The sequence below is a fragment of the Pavona decussata genome, unplaced genomic scaffold (genome assembly GCF_977016875.1).
Source record: "Pavona decussata unplaced genomic scaffold, jaPavDecu1.1 SCAFFOLD_23, whole genome shotgun sequence".
In the NCBI taxonomy this organism is placed as follows: Eukaryota; Metazoa; Cnidaria; class Anthozoa; order Scleractinia; family Agariciidae; genus Pavona; species Pavona decussata.
The window spans coordinates 893,035-912,445 of NW_028145446.1; the positions used below are offsets into that span (position 1 = coordinate 893,035).

The window sequence follows — 19,411 nt, forward strand, 5'->3', positions numbered from 1 at the left end:
ATCATTTTAGAATGTCACACAAATCTTAGCTTTTTGAGGGAAATCTTGTTTGCTGTTTCTGTAAACATTGTTTAATTATTTGACACTATTTTTAGGTAGGGAAATTATTCTGAGGTTCAGGAATAACAGAAAAGACAAGATGTGAATCAACCAAGTATAAGTACGGGGAGAAATTATTAAAATATCAAGAACATTCGCCTTGGGTGATCATATCCTTAAGTCTCATGACCTCGGGGGTTGAATGAGCATTGATATTACTAGGAGAAATTTGATGCTGATCACTGTTAGGGCTTAAGGGTTATGTGTATATCTGACTGCCTACATGGTATTTGTTGTTCAATATTTAGATTGGTAGTTCAATGAAGAGTGTTGGGGAGGTAATGGCTATTGGACGACGTTTTGAAGAAGCCCTGCAGAAAGCTCTTAGAATGGTGGATGAATCAAATTTAGGCTTTGACTCTCATGGCCACACTGCATCTGATGAGGTATTGTAGACTTATTATTCATTGATTATTAACAAGTAAATATTTAAAGGCATTGGATGCTAAGTCACTCTTAGGGGAAACCTGTATTGAAGTACTGTCATAAAGTACAAACAAACTGAGAGAATTTTATTTTCCTGTCAGCAAACTTGATCGTGGTTTAACCTGCTGCAAACACTACAGAGAGCTTGGCTGATATTTTGGCACAAGTTGATTGTAGAAACAGCTGTTGTTCTTGATTGTAAAATTTTAAAGCTTAAAATCACGCAGCTATCAATGTATTAATTCTTTCCAATTTCTGTTTTGTACAGAGTTTATCTAACAACCACAGAATTATTGTCAGTGACAGTCTCTATTTATATTTATATTGAACAGGAGTTGAAACAGCCTTCTGATCAGCGCATCCATGTTCTTGCGGCAGCCTACAAAGAGGGTTACAGCATTGATCGGCTGTATGAACTCACCAAGATTGACAAGTGGTTCTTAAGCCGAATGAAATGCATCATGGATTATGCACTGAAGTTAAAAAGCTATAGAACTAATGCTGAGGTACTATGGGGCAAATGAAATCAACACATACCTGTTCATACATGTACATTGTTGTACTTTTATTGCATTATGCGAAATTCCCCCACCCCGGGAGAGACTCATATAAAAGGACAAAGGTCCTGGTTAGAAATGTGGAAATGAATGTGAATTTTAATCTCCAAAATGTGCAAATGTGCAACAAACATCCTGTCATTCACCTCACCCACTCCCTTATTCACTTATTCACCCATTCATTCATTTGTTCATCTCCATATCTGCCCATTCCTCCGTCCATCTGGCCATCCATCCATCCATCCATCAATCCATCCACCTGTCTATCTGATGGTCAGTTGGTTTTTTTTTAAACACTCATTGTTCATTCATTCATCAGCTCATCAGTTCATTATTTTTTTTTTCTTTTGTCAATGATTAATGTACAAATTGGAAAATCTATTATGTGCTATCTCTGTGATACCTGTAATTTTTTTTAGATTAGCATTGTCTAAAACTCGAGTAAATTAGCTTGATGTAGGTAACAATACATTGTTAGTAATAACATTGTGTTTGGGGGATTTTTATTTTATAGTCACTGATATTTCTTTTAAACAATTGCTGAATAATATTTTAGTTCCCTTCAGTTCTGAATTTACAAGTTAACATAATATTGTAAATTGAGCACCAATTTAGTTATGTCTTCAGATAACTTCCAGGATGCATCATCCTTCATTTTAAAGGGAAGTCTGTTACTTTGAATCAGTGATTACTTGCACAAAATGTTTTATGCGTAAATATCCACCTATCACTTAAGTGGTTAAATTTGATGCTAACTGGATGTCTAATGCACTGTTTGGTTTGTTGTTGGTGTACACTTATTTTAGCTGGGCCCACCTGCCTCATCATCTGCACCGCTAACTCACAAAGACAAGGTAGAGTCTTGGTTCACGCTAATCATTCCAAACAGACTTGATGCTCTGGGGCCAGTTCATGGAGAACTTCCTAAGTTAGACGAGTCCTGAGTATGGTTGGAGAGCAATCTGCTGTTAACACTGACAAGCAAAGTGTCTCTCCCTATAATGTCACTACTTTATCAAATATGTTGTTTGATGAGTGAACAAATTCTCCTGACTAGTTCATTAGAGATACATGTATACAATGAGGAGAATATACCTGTTGGTATCGAGGTTGTAAGGAACAGTACTTGGGACTCGTGTTAACCTAGGAGCACTTTATGATTTCAGCCCCAGACACATGATGCACCATTATTGACTTACTCACGACAGGCCTATTAGCTCCTCCTGGAGCAAAGGCTGTCTCATGCACACATGCACCATTGCACGCAAGGTTAAAATTTTACTTTTTAATGATGATAAGACTCGTGAGAATGTTTTTTGATATGATGATACAATGTAATAAAGTTGTCATAGCTTCTGTATATGCAGTTACTAAGGTTGCCTGTTTTGGAAGATGCACAAGGCATAAAGGATGGGTTAGCACCTCTCTGATTCCCATGAACAATAATAATAATTGTTCATAGGAATCAGAGAGGAATCAGCAAATCTCAGATACCAGTATACATATGTGAGACTCAGTGCCTCAGTCAAAAATTAGGCTTCCCTGATGGTATGTATATTTTTCCAGTGATCTAGTCTGAAGTTTAGGGTACAGCATTTATATTAGTAAAGTTTTTAAATACAGAATAACACTCCATGTAGAACTCAATGACACTATAAAGAGGAATATTATTATGGTATCACGACCGTCGTACGTGACCTCAAGCAGTTTGATTTTGAGTTTCTTTCCTTCCTTTACAGGTTGCAGAGGTGTCATATGAGGATTTACTGGGAGCAAAACAACTTGGATTTTCTGATAAACAAATTGCAAAATGCATTCGCAAGTGAGTTTTTTGCATGAGTTTTCCTTGGCGCTCTACTTTTTGTTTCCCCTGGATTTTTTATGAAGCACGAATCGCTGTGCAGAATGTGTTGGTAAAAAGGTTTGCTGTTAAAGCTTTCAGCCCTGAAAAAGATAGAGTTTTGTGGTTAATAATCAATTTGTACCTGTGCTTGCCACCCAAAATTAACCTTTGGTAGCACTACCAGGAAAGTTTGCAGCTTTAACATTATGTCATAGAATCCTGTGCTTGAGATAGTTGTTGATCCTTGAATTGGCCTTGAATTTTGTTTTATCCAAGCTGTGTGAGCCATGATTTGTACTGTTCATTTCATACGAATTCACGGCTAAACTTTTTTCTCTGGTTAATTTTCAGCACTGAAATTGCAGTGCGAAAAGTTCGTCAACATTTTGGACTGACGCCGTTTGTAAAGCAGATTGACACAGTAGCTGCAGAATACCCTGCGTTTACAAATTACTTGTACCTGACGTACAATGCGTGTGAAAATGACGTTGACTTTGAAGGGGGTGCCTGCATGGTGATTGGGTCTGGAGTGTATAGGATTGGCAGTAGTGTGGAGTTTGATTGGTGTGCTGTGGGATGCATCAGAGAGCTTAGAAAGGTATGTAAAAATTAATGTTTTATTTCTACCAATTTCAGGCCATAAAAATAACTGTTTAGTGAAATGTACTGTACTCCTGGGAATCTTTGAATTAAAATTAAATGGGTTGGGATCAGAAGATGGAGTAATCAACCTGGGAGAAAAACACTGATTTCTGATTTCTTTTAGTCATCTCCACGCTCTCAGTAGCTGTCTGTCTTCTCTGTAGTTGCAAGCTTTCAATTTTGAGATACTTCACTTAAAATTGTGTGTAAATTTTTATATAATGACAGGCTTGTACAGTGTTGTAGCCCTACATGTCATGATAAGCTTTTTGATATTTGCAACTAGAGCTGACATTTGTGTCATTTTTGAATGGATTTTACCAAATGGCTGGCTGACAGATTGATTGGCTGTTGGCTGTCAGCTACAATTGACAGCCCTGGTGAATGCTACATTATCTATTATTGCTAAAGGTCTTCCTCTTTCATTTTTAGTTAAAAAAGAAGACAATAATGGTGAATTACAATCCAGAAACCGTCAGTACAGATTATGATGAGTGTGAGAGGCTGTACTTTGATGAAGTCTCCTTTGAGGTGGGTGTCTCCTCAAACTGTCAATTCTCTTTTAAATTGTGATCATAACAGAACTGTTTTTGTTTTGTTTGAGAATTCCTGTCAATAATAACCATTACTAAGCTGTATTTTGTTGTAGATTGTAATGGATGTATATGAGAAGGAGAATCCTGAAGGTATTATTCTGAGCATGGGTGGGCAGCTACCAAACAACATCGCCATGCAGCTCCACAGACAGCAGGTAAGCAAAAATCCTTTAAATACAGATTATTACTAATTTATTTGCTCAGCAGGAGGCCATTTTGGCAGGGCCTTTGTTTTAAAATTGGTTGGAAATCTGCCTTCTTGTACATACTGTACTTCTATACATGAAATATATAACCTTCTTGGATCTTTCACCACAGACAACCCACTGGTGAACATAGTATACAAGTAAGGTCTCACATAGCACAAGAGGTAATATATGAAACATGAGAAAGCGTGTTTCATCAGATATCCAAACACTACTTAAGAAGTAGGTTGAAAAAACGAGGCGCAGCCGACTTCAAGGTGTTTGGATATCTGATGAAACACACTTTTTGAGTGTTCAATATGGCTTCTTAAGTGACTAATAACTCTTGGAGAAATTCAAGGCTAAAGTTGGAAAAAAATGTTATTGTAATTAGGATCACATATCCAAACCACGGTCACAGTTGTGATTTTCGTTGTTTTCTCTTGATGAATTGTTAATGAGTTTGAGAAAGAGATTTCAAATTAGATGGCTGGTTTCCATTCGTTTGTCCTGAGTTCATTGACGTGTGGTTCCAGAAAGTATCCATACCCACCCCATGAAGGTCATTGGAAATTCTGATGGGGGGGGGGGGGGGGTGTCAAAAACAAAAATTTCAAGGTAAGTATGGAGCTAAACTGGCATTTCCAGATGGGTGGGGAGGGGGTCAAACCAAACAACCCTCTGTAGGGGGAGGTACAGGTACAGTGTATGGATATTTTCTGGAACAACACATTTCAAAACAGCAGAACACAATGTAGGTAACTGCAAAAACGTTAAGCTAGAATGTTTTTCTGCATCTTCATTATATTTAGGTTCGCATTCTTGGGACCTCACCAGAGATGATTGACAGTGCAGAGAATAGATTCAAGTTTTCCAGGCTGTTGGACAACATTGGAACCTTACAGCCACGATGGAAGGTCCTCACAACTCTTGAGGTGAGTTTTGTTGTGTTCTTCCCGCAAGAGTCTGCGATGGCAAGTGCCTCAAGTGCTATTTTCTTGTCAAGATCCCAGGGTTTTAGCCAATCATCAGGCAATATTGCCCCAAAGGACTTAGAGCCTGTTTTTGCAACTAGATCAAGAAAATCATGTGATGGTGCAATGATGGCACCAGAAGACAGCAAAGTGCAAATGGAACGGTTATTTCCATTCTGACTGGTTGGAACAGAAAAAGTGGAGTGCCTCTGATGGTTGTCCATTTGTGCTGGGAAATTTCTATTTGATCTGTACATCCCATTTGCATTTCAACTGCTTGAACTGAACATTTCGGCAAAATGGAAAGTGTCCCTGAAGTGCAACCATTTTCAGGTTTCTGTTTAAGGTAGTTTTCTTTTCTACTTACAGTACACACGAGAGGTTAATTTGTAATGCCATGTAGCAAAGTGTCCATTCTTAATGGTATTATGTTTCAGGTGAGACATTAGAGAGGAGTTTAGCCTTACTCCAACTTTCCAAAAATTGTCTTGTCACCTTGCAGGATGCCAAAAAGTTTTGTGCGACTGTTGGGTATCCTTGTCTTGTGCGACCCTCCTATGTGCTCAGTGGTGCAGCCATGAATGTCGCCCACTCTGATCACGATTTGGTCACTTATCTTGGAAATGCCATGTCGGTATCCAGTGAACACCCTGTGGTCATCTCAAAATTCATCCAGAATGCCAAGGTAAAACAAGTCTAGCTCCACATATTTACTGCATTCATAGTCATGAAATTGTGTAATGAAACGGCATAATTATTGATAACAAAACTGGGGTCTGATATAATAATAATAATAATAATAATAATAATAATAATAATAATAATAATAAAGAGCTAGTGGGAGATAAAAGCGACACAATAGCCCTGCAGATACAGAAATCAGTTATTACAAGCTCACTCAACATTGCCAGGCGCTTTAAACTTTTGAAATAATGGACATTAGGCGTTTTATTATATTTTTATTTTTATTTATTTTTTAAGTGTTTTCATTGTGATGAAGTCAGAACTTTTAGTATTTAGATTGAGGATTTTATGGATGATAAATAGTTTTAGAATTTATTTACTAGGATTTTTATGATTAGAAGTTCGGAGTTTAATTGTATGGACTTTCGTCGCTACATTGATTGGCTACGGCTGGCCGCCCAATCATTGTTTAGGTAATCTGGGCATCCAGAAGTTTTTACTGCCATTTTATAATAATAATAATAATAATAATAATAATAATAATAATAATAATAATAATAATAATAATCTTTTGAGAAGGGTATGCTTGTCACAGTTTGTGTTGTTCAAAATGGCCCTGTTTAAAAAAAATTGAAAGCCAGAAAACATAAAAAAGGATTAAAAATGCAAATATTGATTTAAATACCTTGATGAACAATGCAATCCAGTGAACCTTATCATGAAAACACATATAACTGGGTAGTTAAATTTTTTTATCCCCTTTGCAACCCTACAAAACATCATTTCCATTGTGTTGAGGGTGCAGTTAAATTTTTTACACTCTGAGTATAAATTGCTGTATTTATTTGGTTTGGTAATTTTTCCTTTTAAGACATGAACTACTTTTTAATTGAAGTGGCCATAGCTGTGTACTAAATTTCCAGTTTGTTTTGTTCTGTGATTATCTGTCTGAAAAATCCTAGTAAAATTTAAATCTTGATATGATCCTTCCCCTGAGCAGTAACACTGTGATCATCGGTTTCACCAGTACCCTTCATGATCACATTTCCTTTCTCTTTAGGAAATAGATGTCGATGCAGTAGCTTGTGATGGTGAAGTTGTGATCATGGCGGTGTCTGAACATGTGGAGAATGCTGGAGTGCATTCTGGTGATGCCACAATGGTTCTTCCTCCACAAGATCTAAACGATGAGACTCTGAAGAAAATACGCAAGATCTGTTTTGACATTGGTCAAGCCTTGATGGTGACAGGGCCATTCAACATGCAGTTGATTGCAAAAGTAAGTTTATACCATTATACCCCTCTCTGATGTCAAAGTAAATCCCAAAACAAAGTAAAATACTTTTCACTCTTTATTTTGCTTCACATTAATTTTTAGTCCTTAGAAATCCATTTTGCCTTGTTTATAACAAAGTGCACCAAAGTGATCCTTTCTCATTAATTTTTGTGCTTCTCTTTGTAGGACAATGAACTTAAAGTAATTGAGTGCAATCTCCGCGTCTCTCGCTCATTCCCATTTGTGTCCAAGACACTTGATCATGATTTTGTTGCCATAGCAACAAGACTGATTTGTGGTGTGCCAGTAGAGCCGGTGTTGGATCTATCTGGGTGCAGCAGGGTTGGTGTAAAGGTATGTCATATGTACCAGCCTTGGACACTAAATATAGTCAACTCTTGCCTTGCGGACACCTCTCTATTAGGGACACCCCGATAATATGGACAGCAGCTACAGTCCTAGTCCCTTTCAAAAATAAAATACAGACATTTGACTGAAATAAATTCCCACTGTTATGGACTCTCCCTATTAATGACACTAACTTGTGGTCTCAAGGGTGTCTCCACCAAACTGGGGAGTTGACTGTATCATTCTTTCAAAATAGCAAATTAAGCAACTGCCTCGCATTAAAAAAAATGGCAGATGAGTATCTGGGATATGCAAGGGTCTCATCCTTGCCTACTACATTGCTGGCAAATCCCACAACCCAACCCAACCGCATGCCCAGCCACGCATCAACCTGACTTATTTTAGCAGATGTCTTCATGTGATGAAATGAACAATGAACTAATGTTGGCAACCCTTTCCCCTCCAGGTTCCTCAGTTTTCGTTTTCACGTTTGGCCGGGGCAGATGCCATGTTGGGTGTGGAAATGTCCAGCACGGGTGAAGTTGCCTGTTTTGGTGAGAACAGATATGAAGCTTACCTCAAAGGCATGCTGAGCACAGGTTTCAAGATACCACAAGAATGCATCCTTCTGTCCATTGGCAGCTTCAAGGTACATGTGTATGGTGTAAGACAAAAGTGAAAAATGCAGACTGTAGACTTAACTTCGAGATTTAATTTTTGTCTTAATTTTTGATTAAAGTTTACTAACAATTCACCACAATTTCCAATTTTCAGTTTACCAGGAAAAAACTTTCAAGTGTACAGTTTACAGAGAGAAAATAAAAACATAAATCTATACATGAATACAAGGGAAAAGAAAGATATTTGAGTGGCAAGGAAGCCTTAAGAAACAGAAGGCTTATGGGTTGGGCTTCCTCCTTAAATTAAGATTACATGTAGCATAGGGTGAATTAGACAGAAGAAACATAAAGTAATTTTCCTCAGAGTCAGTTGCTCATACCACATCACACATTTCTTGGGGAACAACATTAATGGTGAACAATGTTAAAATCGTGTCTTAAAGTTGATCTGAAATGCCAGCTGTCTCCTCCCCCTTACTTGTGCTCCCCTGTGGGTTAGGGGGGTCTGTGTTAGAATGAATGAACTGATTTGTTTGTGTTCATACAAATGTCTTTAGTCCAAAAGTGAAATGCTTCCCAGTGTAACAACCTTACAAGACTTGGGCTTCAGGTTATATGCCAGTCCCGGTACAGCTGATTTCTACACAGAGCATGGGATTAAGGTCAGTTCCCAACTCAAAGTATTTGTCCTTCTTAGCTAACATTGCCATAAACTTGAAAATTTCATGTTACTGGTTGCTCAGACGAGAATCTCATGGTAAATTGTATTAATAGGAAATCCTCCCCAGCATTCAGTGTTTCCGTTAATTAAGCTGTCTCTTTTTATAAAATATGTGATAAGCCTGACACGTGACCCGACTCATCAATTAATCATTAAATGTCTGATAATAATTATTTGAAAGATCCACATAAAATTCCTTAAACTTCATCGTTGATTCCCTGTCTGTAAAAACGTTTCTGAAATACTGAGATGTTTTTGCAACAATTCTGTGATGTGGAATTATGGCGGATCTGATATTTGCATTGTTGAGAGTATCATGTGTTCGTTTCTCAAAATTCTAAGTGAAAATGTTTGCTAACATGTAAATAAGTGTGTTGACATTTTAACAAACTCCTGGTAACCCTCTTCTTCCAAAAGCCGCACCAACAACAACAGCCATGAACAGTGTACTTTGATGTTTACAGGTTAAAGCAGTGGACTGGCCATTTGAGGAGGGTGGAAATGGAGCTAACGAGCGAAGCATTTTGGACTATGTTGCACAAAACAAGTTTGATATGGTCATTAACCTGCCTCTGAGGTCGTCAGGCTCAAGAAGGGCGTCGTCTTTTATAACACATGGCTATCGTACCCGCCGCATGGCCATAGATTATTCCATTCCACTTATCACTGACATCAAGTGTGCCAAGCTGTTTATTGAGGTAACGACATAAAAGAATGTCCGCCTGTGGCTGTGTTAAGCAACTTGGTTTACAGTCTACTTTATTTCAGGATACAACAGTGCAAATCTTAGAACGACGCAAGTCAAGGAATATGACAACCTTTTTTATTGAGAGAGTGGGGTCTTTTCATCCAGGGATCATTAGCTTTGAGATTTTAATCATTGTATAGCATAAAATTTCTCGTAACTGTAGGTATAGTAGGGGCTCTGTACGCTCAGGGGTAGCTAGTTTCTTGCTGTGTTCATGGTGGTTGTTGTCGTCATTGTCATCGTCTGCCTTATCTATCCTTGTGGAGAGTAGTAGGCCCGTCAGTATCCTTCCTCCAGGTTTCTCTGTCTTCAACGCAGTCTAAGTGCCCCCCCCCCACCCTCCCACAGTTGTCAAATCCAGTTGCTCAGGATAGGTTATGATTGGCATGTATTACGGTAAGCTGTCACAGGGTCACACACTCAAACCCCCCCCCCCCCCCCCAACTTGGATATAGTGACAAATGAATAACTGCCGTTCACAACGGGTGTCATTTTTTGAGAGCAAGCGTGTTAGGACTTGACTTGACTTATTTCGATGACCCCAAGCGGGGAAATGAGCCGGTTTTTCAGCCCATCTGTCTTCCCAAGTGTTAAAGTCATCATCTGGAGTCAGGCAGGTAGTTGTGCTGCTCCCGATATAACATTGCTTGTTTGAGGAATTTTTGGTTTCCGTAATCAAAAATTTTTTACGGGATGGGGGGATTGGCCCCATGCCCAACCCAAACCTGGAGGGCCAGGGTTTTCTGTTAGGGTAGCCTTCCCTTAGCTACTATATCCCGTTATTTATAAAGGCGCCGGATACTCGCCTTATGCCGTTGTTGCTTAGCTGCAGTGGGACTGCCGACTTGGTGGCAGGGCCTATGACACGGTGGGCATTTCCCAGCATTTATGAAGCACACCTGGTGGCTCCAGTGTACTCCACCGGGACCCGTTACCACCCTTCAACACCAAGCCTGTTAGGAAGGCCAAAGTTAAACATGCACAGCAACCAAGAACAATTGCATGTTGACAGCAAGTTCGTGTGTGTACACTGCGGAAAGATTTGTGACTCGATAATTCAGTTACTTTTGCATATGCCAATTCATTGCACAATAATTGTACAATCATAATTAATGATGCTTTGCCTACAGTGACTGCTATTACGTTCAAATGCATCAGTATGGTTGGGGTTCAGTCCGAGTAACTCTTTTCCTTGCTGTTGTTTTCAGGCCTTGAAGAGAATTGGCGGAGCTCCTAAGCTAAAGACACATATTGACTGCATGTCGTCAGGCCGTGTGGTACGTCTGCCTGGTCTCATTGATGTTCATGTGCACATGCGCGAACCTGGAGCCACTCACAAGGAAGATTTCTCATCCGGGACAGCTGCTGCGTTAGCTGGGGGCGTTACCTTGGTGTTAGCCATGCCCAACACAAATCCTGCCGTAGTCAATGAGACAGCCTTAAACTTGGCTAAAAAGGTAAGGATTTGTTAGATAAATACGGAACTTAAACAGCGATGACGACAACGTCAACGAAAACGTCACTTAAAAATATAAGTTCGTGTTATTTGAGCTACATCGGGATTATTCTAACCCTTTGAACTTGGACGATGTGGGTGGAACTATCCAGGAACTAATCTTTTAGCAGCGGCTTTCAAGTTGAGAAAGAGAAGGAAAAATTCGGTGTCAAGTGGTCAAGTTCTCCACGAAATCTTGAATATTTTAGCTCTTTGAACATGTACGATGTGGGTGGAACTATCCAGGAACTAAATTTTTAGCAGCGGCTTTCAAAGTGAGAAAGAGAATGAAAAATTTAGTGACAAGTGGTCACGATCACCACGAAACCTTGAATCCGCATTTTGAGTTTTTGTTTTGCAGACGACGGTGAAGAAATAAACCAAGCTGTAAAACGGATGTTGTTTGCTCATTTTTTGTTTTGTTTTTGTAGTTTGCTGCAGCAGGTGCGCGATGTGATTACGGCCTGTATGTAGGCGCCAGTGCTGATAATTATTCCACAGTGAAGGAGTTAGCTCACCAAGCTGCCGGGCTCAAAATGTACCTCAATGAGACATTTACAACTCTTAGACTGGATGACATGTCGACATGGATGAAGGTGGGGGCATGTCTTATAATTCGCTTCCATCGGTGAACAACCAGAATTGCGTAGCATTTAGTTCATTGCCTTCTGAGGGATAACAACAAATTGCAGTGAAAAAGATGTTGTACAGTTTTCGTGACTTCATTATTTGTGTTTGTCTTCAGCATCTTGAGCAGTGGCCGAAGCACTTGCCTCTTGTGTGTCACGCTGAAGCACGCACTACTGCTGCTATCTTGCTGTTGGCGGAGTTAGCTGACAGACCTGTGCACATCGCTCATGTAGCGCGCAAGGAAGAGGTAAGAAAACAAATGCGAAAAGAAAATAGTCTTGCCCCTGCAACCGAGAAAGACTGCTCCGGAAACATGTCTCGTCTCTATGTTTGCGCGTCCACGAAAAGGTTGCTACTGGTCGTTCGTACCTGGAAAGTCATTGAAAATTATGTTAATGGAGAAAATCGCCAAAAAAGCATTCTTTTAGGGAATAAAAAAGGAAGATGATGAACAATATAAAAAAAAACAAAACGAAAAAGCAACCCAAGAAACAGATTTTCACTCAGTGGAAACAAACGCTGCGCATTTTGACATATAAAATGGGAACGCTTCATCATGAAAAGTTTGGAAAGGTCATGGATTTTTAAAAGCCCACAAGAGTACGAACCCTGCGAAACATTTTCAGCCCCCAAAATATGTAACATTTCACCCTACGTTTGCAGGTGCTTGTTATTCGCGCTGCTAAAGAGAAGGGAATTCAAGTGACTTGTGAAGTGTCACCTCACCATCTCTTCCTAACCGAGGATGATGCCGACAGGATTGGCCTCAAGAGGGTTGGAGTCAAGCCACCGCTCGTCACTGCCGAGGACCAGAAGGCACTCTGGGATAATATTGACATCATTGACTGCTTTGCTACTGATCACGGTAAGTTGCTTTGCTCTCTGGGGTGACCGTTTCTGCGACCTTAGGCGGGTGATACGAGAGATTTAGAATCGCGTGTACGGCAAACGACAAATTTGTGATTCGCGTTTATGTTTTCTTGAAAAAATAAGTACGTAGATGAGAACAGTGCAAAATAATTCTTGCCTTTCCTTTGATATCAATGCAATTTCTATCTGAGATACTCTACCACTGAGGTACAGGAGACTCGTGGGAACTTGGCCATTATGTAAACAACAACAACAATGAATCAATGAATGGCTTGTCCCGCAAATTATAGTTACAAAACTAATCGAGGTGGGACAAGACGAATACAGGAACACTTGAGAAAAGTAACAAGAACTTACAAATGTAGACATGCAAAAACTTTACGTAGTAACAGATTTAAAGCATTTTACACTAGTTCACAGAATAAAAGTAATAATAGTAAATGGAACAATTATTTAGTTAGTCCTACATTTTTAAAAGAAATAAAGAAATAAGACGTTATGTTTTTAGCCTGGCCCCAGTTGTTCAAAGGCCGGATAACTTTATCCAGCGAATAAGTCACAATCCGACAGTTTCAATCTGTGCAAAGATTTCAGTATTTCCTCGTGCTCAAGCGAATATACACACTCTAACCACAGCTTAATTGGGGAGTGTACGAAAACCTTGGACTGACAACATTTAACGTGAAGTATATTTTAGACCCTAAATAGTGCCTTATCCAGCGGATAAAGTTATCCAGCCTTTGAACAACTGGGGCCAGGTGTATAATTGATGAGCATCCCAACTAGTAACTGGAAGGTCATAAGTTTGCCTTCTGTTGGAGACTCGGAATTTCTTTTTCCGAGTACATCTGTATCACTTACTGAAAAATTCATCTATCGAGTATTCTGTTGTTGCTTTTTATACGAAAACTGTAATGCCAAGCAAGTTCTTTGACAGATTACCACGTAGTTCCTATTTTGGCGTCACTTCTTTCAGCGTTAAGAACCGTTAGGAAAGATTCTGGTAATTGAGGCTGAATGCACATTTTAAGCCTGCCCTCGTCCGCCTTACTGATACATTTCAGCCCTTGTGCAGTTCAGTTGAATGCCAATTGTTTAAGCTTATTGTTTGTGAAAATTGGTTTGTTATTTCCTAGCACCACACACACTGGAAGAGAAAGATTCCGACAAACCTCCACCCGGTTTTCCTGGTTTGGAAACCATGCTTCCTCTCCTGTTGACTGCAGTGCACCAAGGGAGATTAACGATTGATGTAAGAAACACTTCATTTTTATATTCTTCATAGCAACAAAGTCAGAGGTATCGCATCTGGCACGCTTCCTGACTCAACCACATCCGTCAGAATCAAACAGAAAAAATTCCCCACATCTGCCTGATTTGATTGTCAAACGCGTTTAGGAGTTTTCCCTTTTACTGTGTATGATTTGTTCAAACACAAAAACTCGTACAAAGCTAATCTTTAACTAATCAAGGAACCAACAACTTGCTTTGCGCATGTAAGATTTCCCGCGCTTCTGACCGGCGGTATGTTTTCCCGCGCTTGTTACCGGCTGTGTGATTTCCCGCGCTTTAATAAAGTCGTCTGCAGGTTTTCCCGCGCGTCAAACCGGTTGCACGTTTTTCTGAGCTTCAAATTGGTCGCATGTTTTGTCTATCTTGGCACTGCTTTCAAGTATATGTTTGAAATCCCAACGGTGGTCTGTAAAATCCCGTTAAAGGCATGAACTGGACTTTTCACTCTGTCTTGATTCATTCAGTAAGTTAGCCAGCTAGTGTTAACCCTTTAACCCTAACAGTGATCAGCATCAAATTTCCCCTTGCAATGTCAATGCTTATTCAACCCCTGAGGTAATAAGAATTAAGGATATGATCACCCAAGGTGAATGTTCGTGATATTTTAATAACCTCTCCACAGTACTTTTATAAGAAAAGTATGGGGACAAGATAGGAGAATTTGTTTTTTGATATTGGGTGTTAAATGGTTAAAGTGACTTCAGTGTCTTTATGTGCTATCAGTATTATGAAGTTGTTTTTTGTGCTCCGTATCTCAGGATATCATCCTTCGCTTGTGCACAAATCCACGAAAAATCTTCAGTCTTCCGGAGCAGAAGGACACTTACGTGGAAGTTGAAATCGGTGAGGAATGGACCATCCCTTCAGCCATGACTTACTCTAAAGCACAATGGACGCCATTTGCCGGAATGAAGGTCCACGGCTGTGTGAGAAGAGTTGTAATGAGAGGTGAAACTGTTGTCATAGATGGCAAGGTACGTTCATGATTACAACTTCTTGGTTTCTTTTCGTCAAATTTAAACCATACAATTTGGCAACAGGCCATTTCCGAGTTGCTTTGAACCTCATTGTCAAAGCAAGGATTCGTGCATAGTTTTTGTTTTGAAAATTAATTTTCATTCATACGCAAACAAAACTAATTTTTGTATGGAGAGCTTTGCACTTAGCCTTGCTTTCACAATGAGGTTCACAGCAACTCCGAAATGGCCTATTGCTTGGTACTTTGGGTGGGCCTCATTGTTCAATTTCAAATTAATATAACACCAATCTAACACATAGTTAAAAGTTATTCAATTTTTTTTTTATTCTTCTGTTTTAATATTTAAAGTGTTTTCACTTCTTCTTTAAACTTACAGTTTGAAAGTAACGGTTAAACGTAAGTTAAAAGGAAATTATGACCATAAAGTTTTTGACGACTTCACAGGATAGCTGAAAAGTTGATGTTAATCTTCCTATAGATTTTCCAGTATTGAGCATCTGGCTCCAGCTAAGTGCAATATGATTTTCTCACTCTTTAATGTAAGCTTCTGACATTCTTAATAATGGGAAATCAGCAGACCAACAAACTCGTTACCAAAATAGTACCATTTGAAAAGTTTGCAGGGTGATTTGAGTGGATACCTTAACTTAGCCTGCGTAGCTAGCGTTTTGTTCGCGCGGGGTCAAAAGGGTTGGCGACAGAGCCGCCACAGCCGTTTCCGCCCATTCCTCCCGTGGCTTCGCGGCCAAGACTTTTGACCCCGCACAAACAAAACCGCCAGCTACGCAGTGTAACCTTAACTGTTTTAACCAAGTCTGTACCCATTGCAGGTCCTAGCAGCACCTGGATCAGGCCAGGATGTGCGTGTAATCAGCTCTGTGGTACCACCTCCGCCCATTTACCAGCCCCAGCCTCTGGTGCCACCAGGCAGCCCTAGGAAGACAGACAGTCGCTGGGCCTTCCCTCCCTCCGTGCATCGGTTTGTTGAACCGCTTACGATGTCATTAGGAGGTAAGCGAGCCAAAGAAGCAACTACATTGTTCGTTCGTTCATTCATTCATTGTCAGCGTTCAAACACAGATAAGTAAATTCATGCAATCATTGCTGGTATTTTGTTGTCTTTCAGAGGGGACCCCAGAGTCTGTACCACATTCTCTCCATACCCCACCCCCACTTCCCCAAGTACTATCACCAGTTGGCCCACATGCCCATGTACCGATGACGTTCCCCCGTGTACCATCCAATGTGTTTTTGGGTCAACACATCTTGAGTGCAAGTAAATTCAACAGAGACCAGGTAGGTCGAGGCCGTCATGCTGTCCTGGTAACGAGACCAGTGCAGTCCCCAGGCCTTTGCTTCTTTTTGTGGATGAGCGTGAAGTGCAAGCAAGGTCCTAGAAACTAAGTAGCTAGCGTAAAAAAAATACTAATAATACTATACGTTGTGTTTTGGTGCCAAGAGTGAAAACATTTTAACAGTGGTTACTAGGCTGTGGCATAGTGCTGACACGATTCTGTTATTTAAACCGCCACGTTTTCCATTTGCTCTAACAGCACTACGTGCTCGGCAAGAAAGGTTATGTCGTTTCCAAAAAATTGAATTTCTGCTACTCAACTTCCACAAACTCTTTGACTTTCGCTTGCAATTCACAAAAACTTGCTTAAGTTTTGAGTGCCGTCGCAATGACGTGTTCCAAAGGTTTGCTTGTTATAGGGCGGTTTTCAGTTGAGTGTCGTAAACCAATCACAGTACGTAAACAGCACAATGAACCAATCAGGACTCGAAATAGCGTCAAGCGCGGGAAAACGCGTGCGACCAAATCGCCATTGTTTTTGGTTTGACCTTTAATTGGTTCAAAAAGCTGATGGCGTGACTTTTCTGAGCCAATCACACGGCGTAGTAAGCTAAACCTGAAGTAAACGGTGAAATCAACGGTCAACTGAAACCTTTCCCGGCATTACATCGCAGTATCACAGTGTCAAATGGAGACGTGGGCTTATTTCTATTTTGTGTTCACACAGCTTCATTACCTGTTCAACGTGGCTCATTACATGCGGCTAGTCGTACAAAGAGAAGGAGGACTGGACTTGTTAAAGGTAACTTTTCTGTAACACACTCGCCTTTTCCTTGTTGAAGTGTTTAATAAAGTTAAACAGTGGAAACGTTATTATAAGACGATATTATAAAAAATTACAAGTTTTCTGAAATATAAGTGAATGGACGTGGGCTGGTGTCATTTACTTATTAGAGACCCTTAGATTCTTTTTCCCAACAGAGAAAGAGTGCGCACGCGTGAACCAGTGTCATTTCGGCGGGAAAACGAGATAGCCGTCGTCATTTTACTGCGGGTTTTTGTAAGAACAGCGTAGTGGCGAAAACAAGTCCTCGAAACGTAGTTGATGGCGTCTTTTTGGATTCACGAAAGGGCTTAGCTATCAATTAATATTCAAAACATCTGAGTCAAGTTCATCCACTTATATCCAGAAATGCACCTAACCCTGAATTTGGGTACTTTATATAAGACTGATCTTTTTGTCAGTTCGTCGTCGCTCACAAAGAGTAAAATAAAGCTTCCTGGGATATATCTGTTCTTTGTGTTTCGCTCAAAACTTGAAGTCATATCTCGTCTTCGTAGCCACACTAGAATCTAGAGGTCTTTATTAATGTCTTGTTTTTCCGTTTTGGCTGTTTTTCCAGGGTAGGGTAATGGCGTCGCTGTTCTATGAAGTCAGCACAAGAACATCTTCGTCGTTTGCTGCAGCCATGCAGAGACTTGGTGGTTCAGTGATCTTCATGAAGGAGCATGATTCCTCGGCAAAGAAAGGAGAAAGCTTAGAAGGTATCTACTGTTCTCTTTCACGTCTTCCCGAGGCCGTGCTTAACCTCGCCTTTGATCGGCTCTCAATTCGTCCCTCGAGCACTGCACAATCCGAGAAAGAGAAAATTCATGATGTCGCTTTATAGCGCATTTGCCCACTCCCACTCCCCTAAAAATAAAATGAGAAAAATTAAACGCGTTATGCGTATTACATTATGACAAATAAGTTACTTTTCAAGGAATCCTCATGGAGGAAAGAAAACCTCGAGATAACATGTTTGGCTTTACCGCATCAGCTTGACAACGACAATACATTGTTACTGGGTGCTTCACGAAAGCAGTTAAGAACCTCGTAAAACGTTTGATACCTCAGTGTGTTTCGTTTAAACCGTCTATGGTTGTACACTAGTAAAGAAAGCGATGAGTGTGATTGTTGGCCCTTTGGAGTGGGTAACCACCGTACTATAACAAATGTTCATTGTGTTGTTACAGACTCAGTGCAAGTAATGTCATCTTACTGTGATGTGGTGGTTATCCGTCATCCACAGCCTGGAGCCGTTCAAGTAAGCTGTATATGTCTCTCTCTGGCTAGCTCTCTGTTTGCCGTCATCTAGCTTTCCTACCTTAAAGAAACGAATGTACAAGTTTTTATTGAAATAATTCTGATTTGTTCATGCCGCAGTACGCAGCACTATTCTGTATTTATTGTGTTTTCAAGGTGACCTCGATGGTTTCTTGAGGTCGGCTCCTCGCCATATGGTATTGCTACTTTTGTCCTTGACCAATGTGTTTTATGGCAAATAAATGAAGAAATAAACTTCGAAATAACTATCCTTTTAAATGACATAATCAGTATAACCTATGATAGGGATACTCCTTTTCCAAGAAAAAACAAATGATAAGAAACAACAAGAGTAGGCCTGATCCAGCGTTATTTTTCTGTTCACCCTTCCTTTGTCTGTCTGCCTGTTTTTCAATCTTCCCGTTTTTAGTTTAGTGAGCTTACGCAACAGGACGTCTGAGGTAAGGGGACGGTGAAATACCGTTGTGTGACCAACATGATATCTTAGTACCTATACATTTTTAGGCGATTTTCGACTAAAACTGGTGTTCTCTCATTTGTGACAACCTGAAAACCACGAGCGGTAGGAATGTTGCAATCTAGAGTCATGAAAACTTGGCCGTCACGTTGGTCACACAAGCACAATTTGCCGTCCCACCACATCAGCCGCCCTGTTGCGTAAACTCGCTTTTGTTAGAGCGGAGACGGGAAACAGTATTTCTTGTTTCTAATAAGTGCTGCCCTGTAGAAACCACAAGATTTGCTAGTAAACCTTGCCTAATAATTTTGCCGTCGTTTTTGTGTCTACGGCTTCTAGAGAAGCGTAGACACTATGTCATCGGGTTGAGTGAAAGAGTGAAAGAGTGAAAGAGTGTAAGAGTGTAAATGCCACAGGAATCCCAAATGGAATCCTATCGAAAGCTGACGCTAATCCTCGACTGACCGAGATCTAAGCGATTGTATTTGCGGATCAGGACAATGGCGACAATACGGTAAATGATGTTTTCCGATGTTGATTTGCTTTTTACAAATAGTTTAAGTGATG

General features: G+C 40.1%; 1 protein-coding gene across 2 annotated transcripts in view; it reads left to right on the forward strand.

Moving 5' to 3' along the window:
- Positions 1 to 19,411, forward strand: part of LOC146485990 (multifunctional protein CAD-like) — a 39,779-nt gene that overhangs the window by 15,758 nt on the left and 4,610 nt on the right. The window contains exons 12-36 of one of the 2 annotated variants that reach the window (XM_085102732.1): positions 348 to 485; positions 858 to 1,031; positions 1,889 to 1,936; positions 2,822 to 2,904; positions 3,277 to 3,523; positions 4,000 to 4,098; positions 4,217 to 4,318; positions 5,161 to 5,283; positions 5,825 to 6,007; positions 7,067 to 7,285; positions 7,469 to 7,636; positions 8,097 to 8,279; positions 8,808 to 8,912; positions 9,436 to 9,669; positions 10,928 to 11,176; positions 11,646 to 11,810; positions 11,960 to 12,091; positions 12,508 to 12,709; positions 13,851 to 13,966; positions 14,766 to 14,981; positions 15,817 to 15,997; positions 16,113 to 16,282; positions 17,008 to 17,082; positions 17,684 to 17,825; positions 18,297 to 18,367. In XM_085102732.1, coding sequence (XP_084958858.1) covers positions 348 to 485; positions 858 to 1,031; positions 1,889 to 1,936; positions 2,822 to 2,904; positions 3,277 to 3,523; positions 4,000 to 4,098; positions 4,217 to 4,318; positions 5,161 to 5,283; positions 5,825 to 6,007; positions 7,067 to 7,285; positions 7,469 to 7,636; positions 8,097 to 8,279; positions 8,808 to 8,912; positions 9,436 to 9,669; positions 10,928 to 11,176; positions 11,646 to 11,810; positions 11,960 to 12,091; positions 12,508 to 12,709; positions 13,851 to 13,966; positions 14,766 to 14,981; positions 15,817 to 15,997; positions 16,113 to 16,282; positions 17,008 to 17,082; positions 17,684 to 17,825; positions 18,297 to 18,367 — 3,825 coding nt within the window. The remainder of the gene's footprint in view (positions 1 to 347; positions 486 to 857; positions 1,032 to 1,888; positions 1,937 to 2,821; positions 2,905 to 3,276; positions 3,524 to 3,999; positions 4,099 to 4,216; positions 4,319 to 5,160; positions 5,284 to 5,824; positions 6,008 to 7,066; positions 7,286 to 7,468; positions 7,637 to 8,096; positions 8,280 to 8,807; positions 8,913 to 9,435; positions 9,670 to 10,927; positions 11,177 to 11,645; positions 11,811 to 11,959; positions 12,092 to 12,507; positions 12,710 to 13,850; positions 13,967 to 14,765; positions 14,982 to 15,816; positions 15,998 to 16,112; positions 16,283 to 17,007; positions 17,083 to 17,683; positions 17,826 to 18,296; positions 18,368 to 19,411) is intronic. The other variant, XM_085102733.1, reaches the window with a different exon arrangement.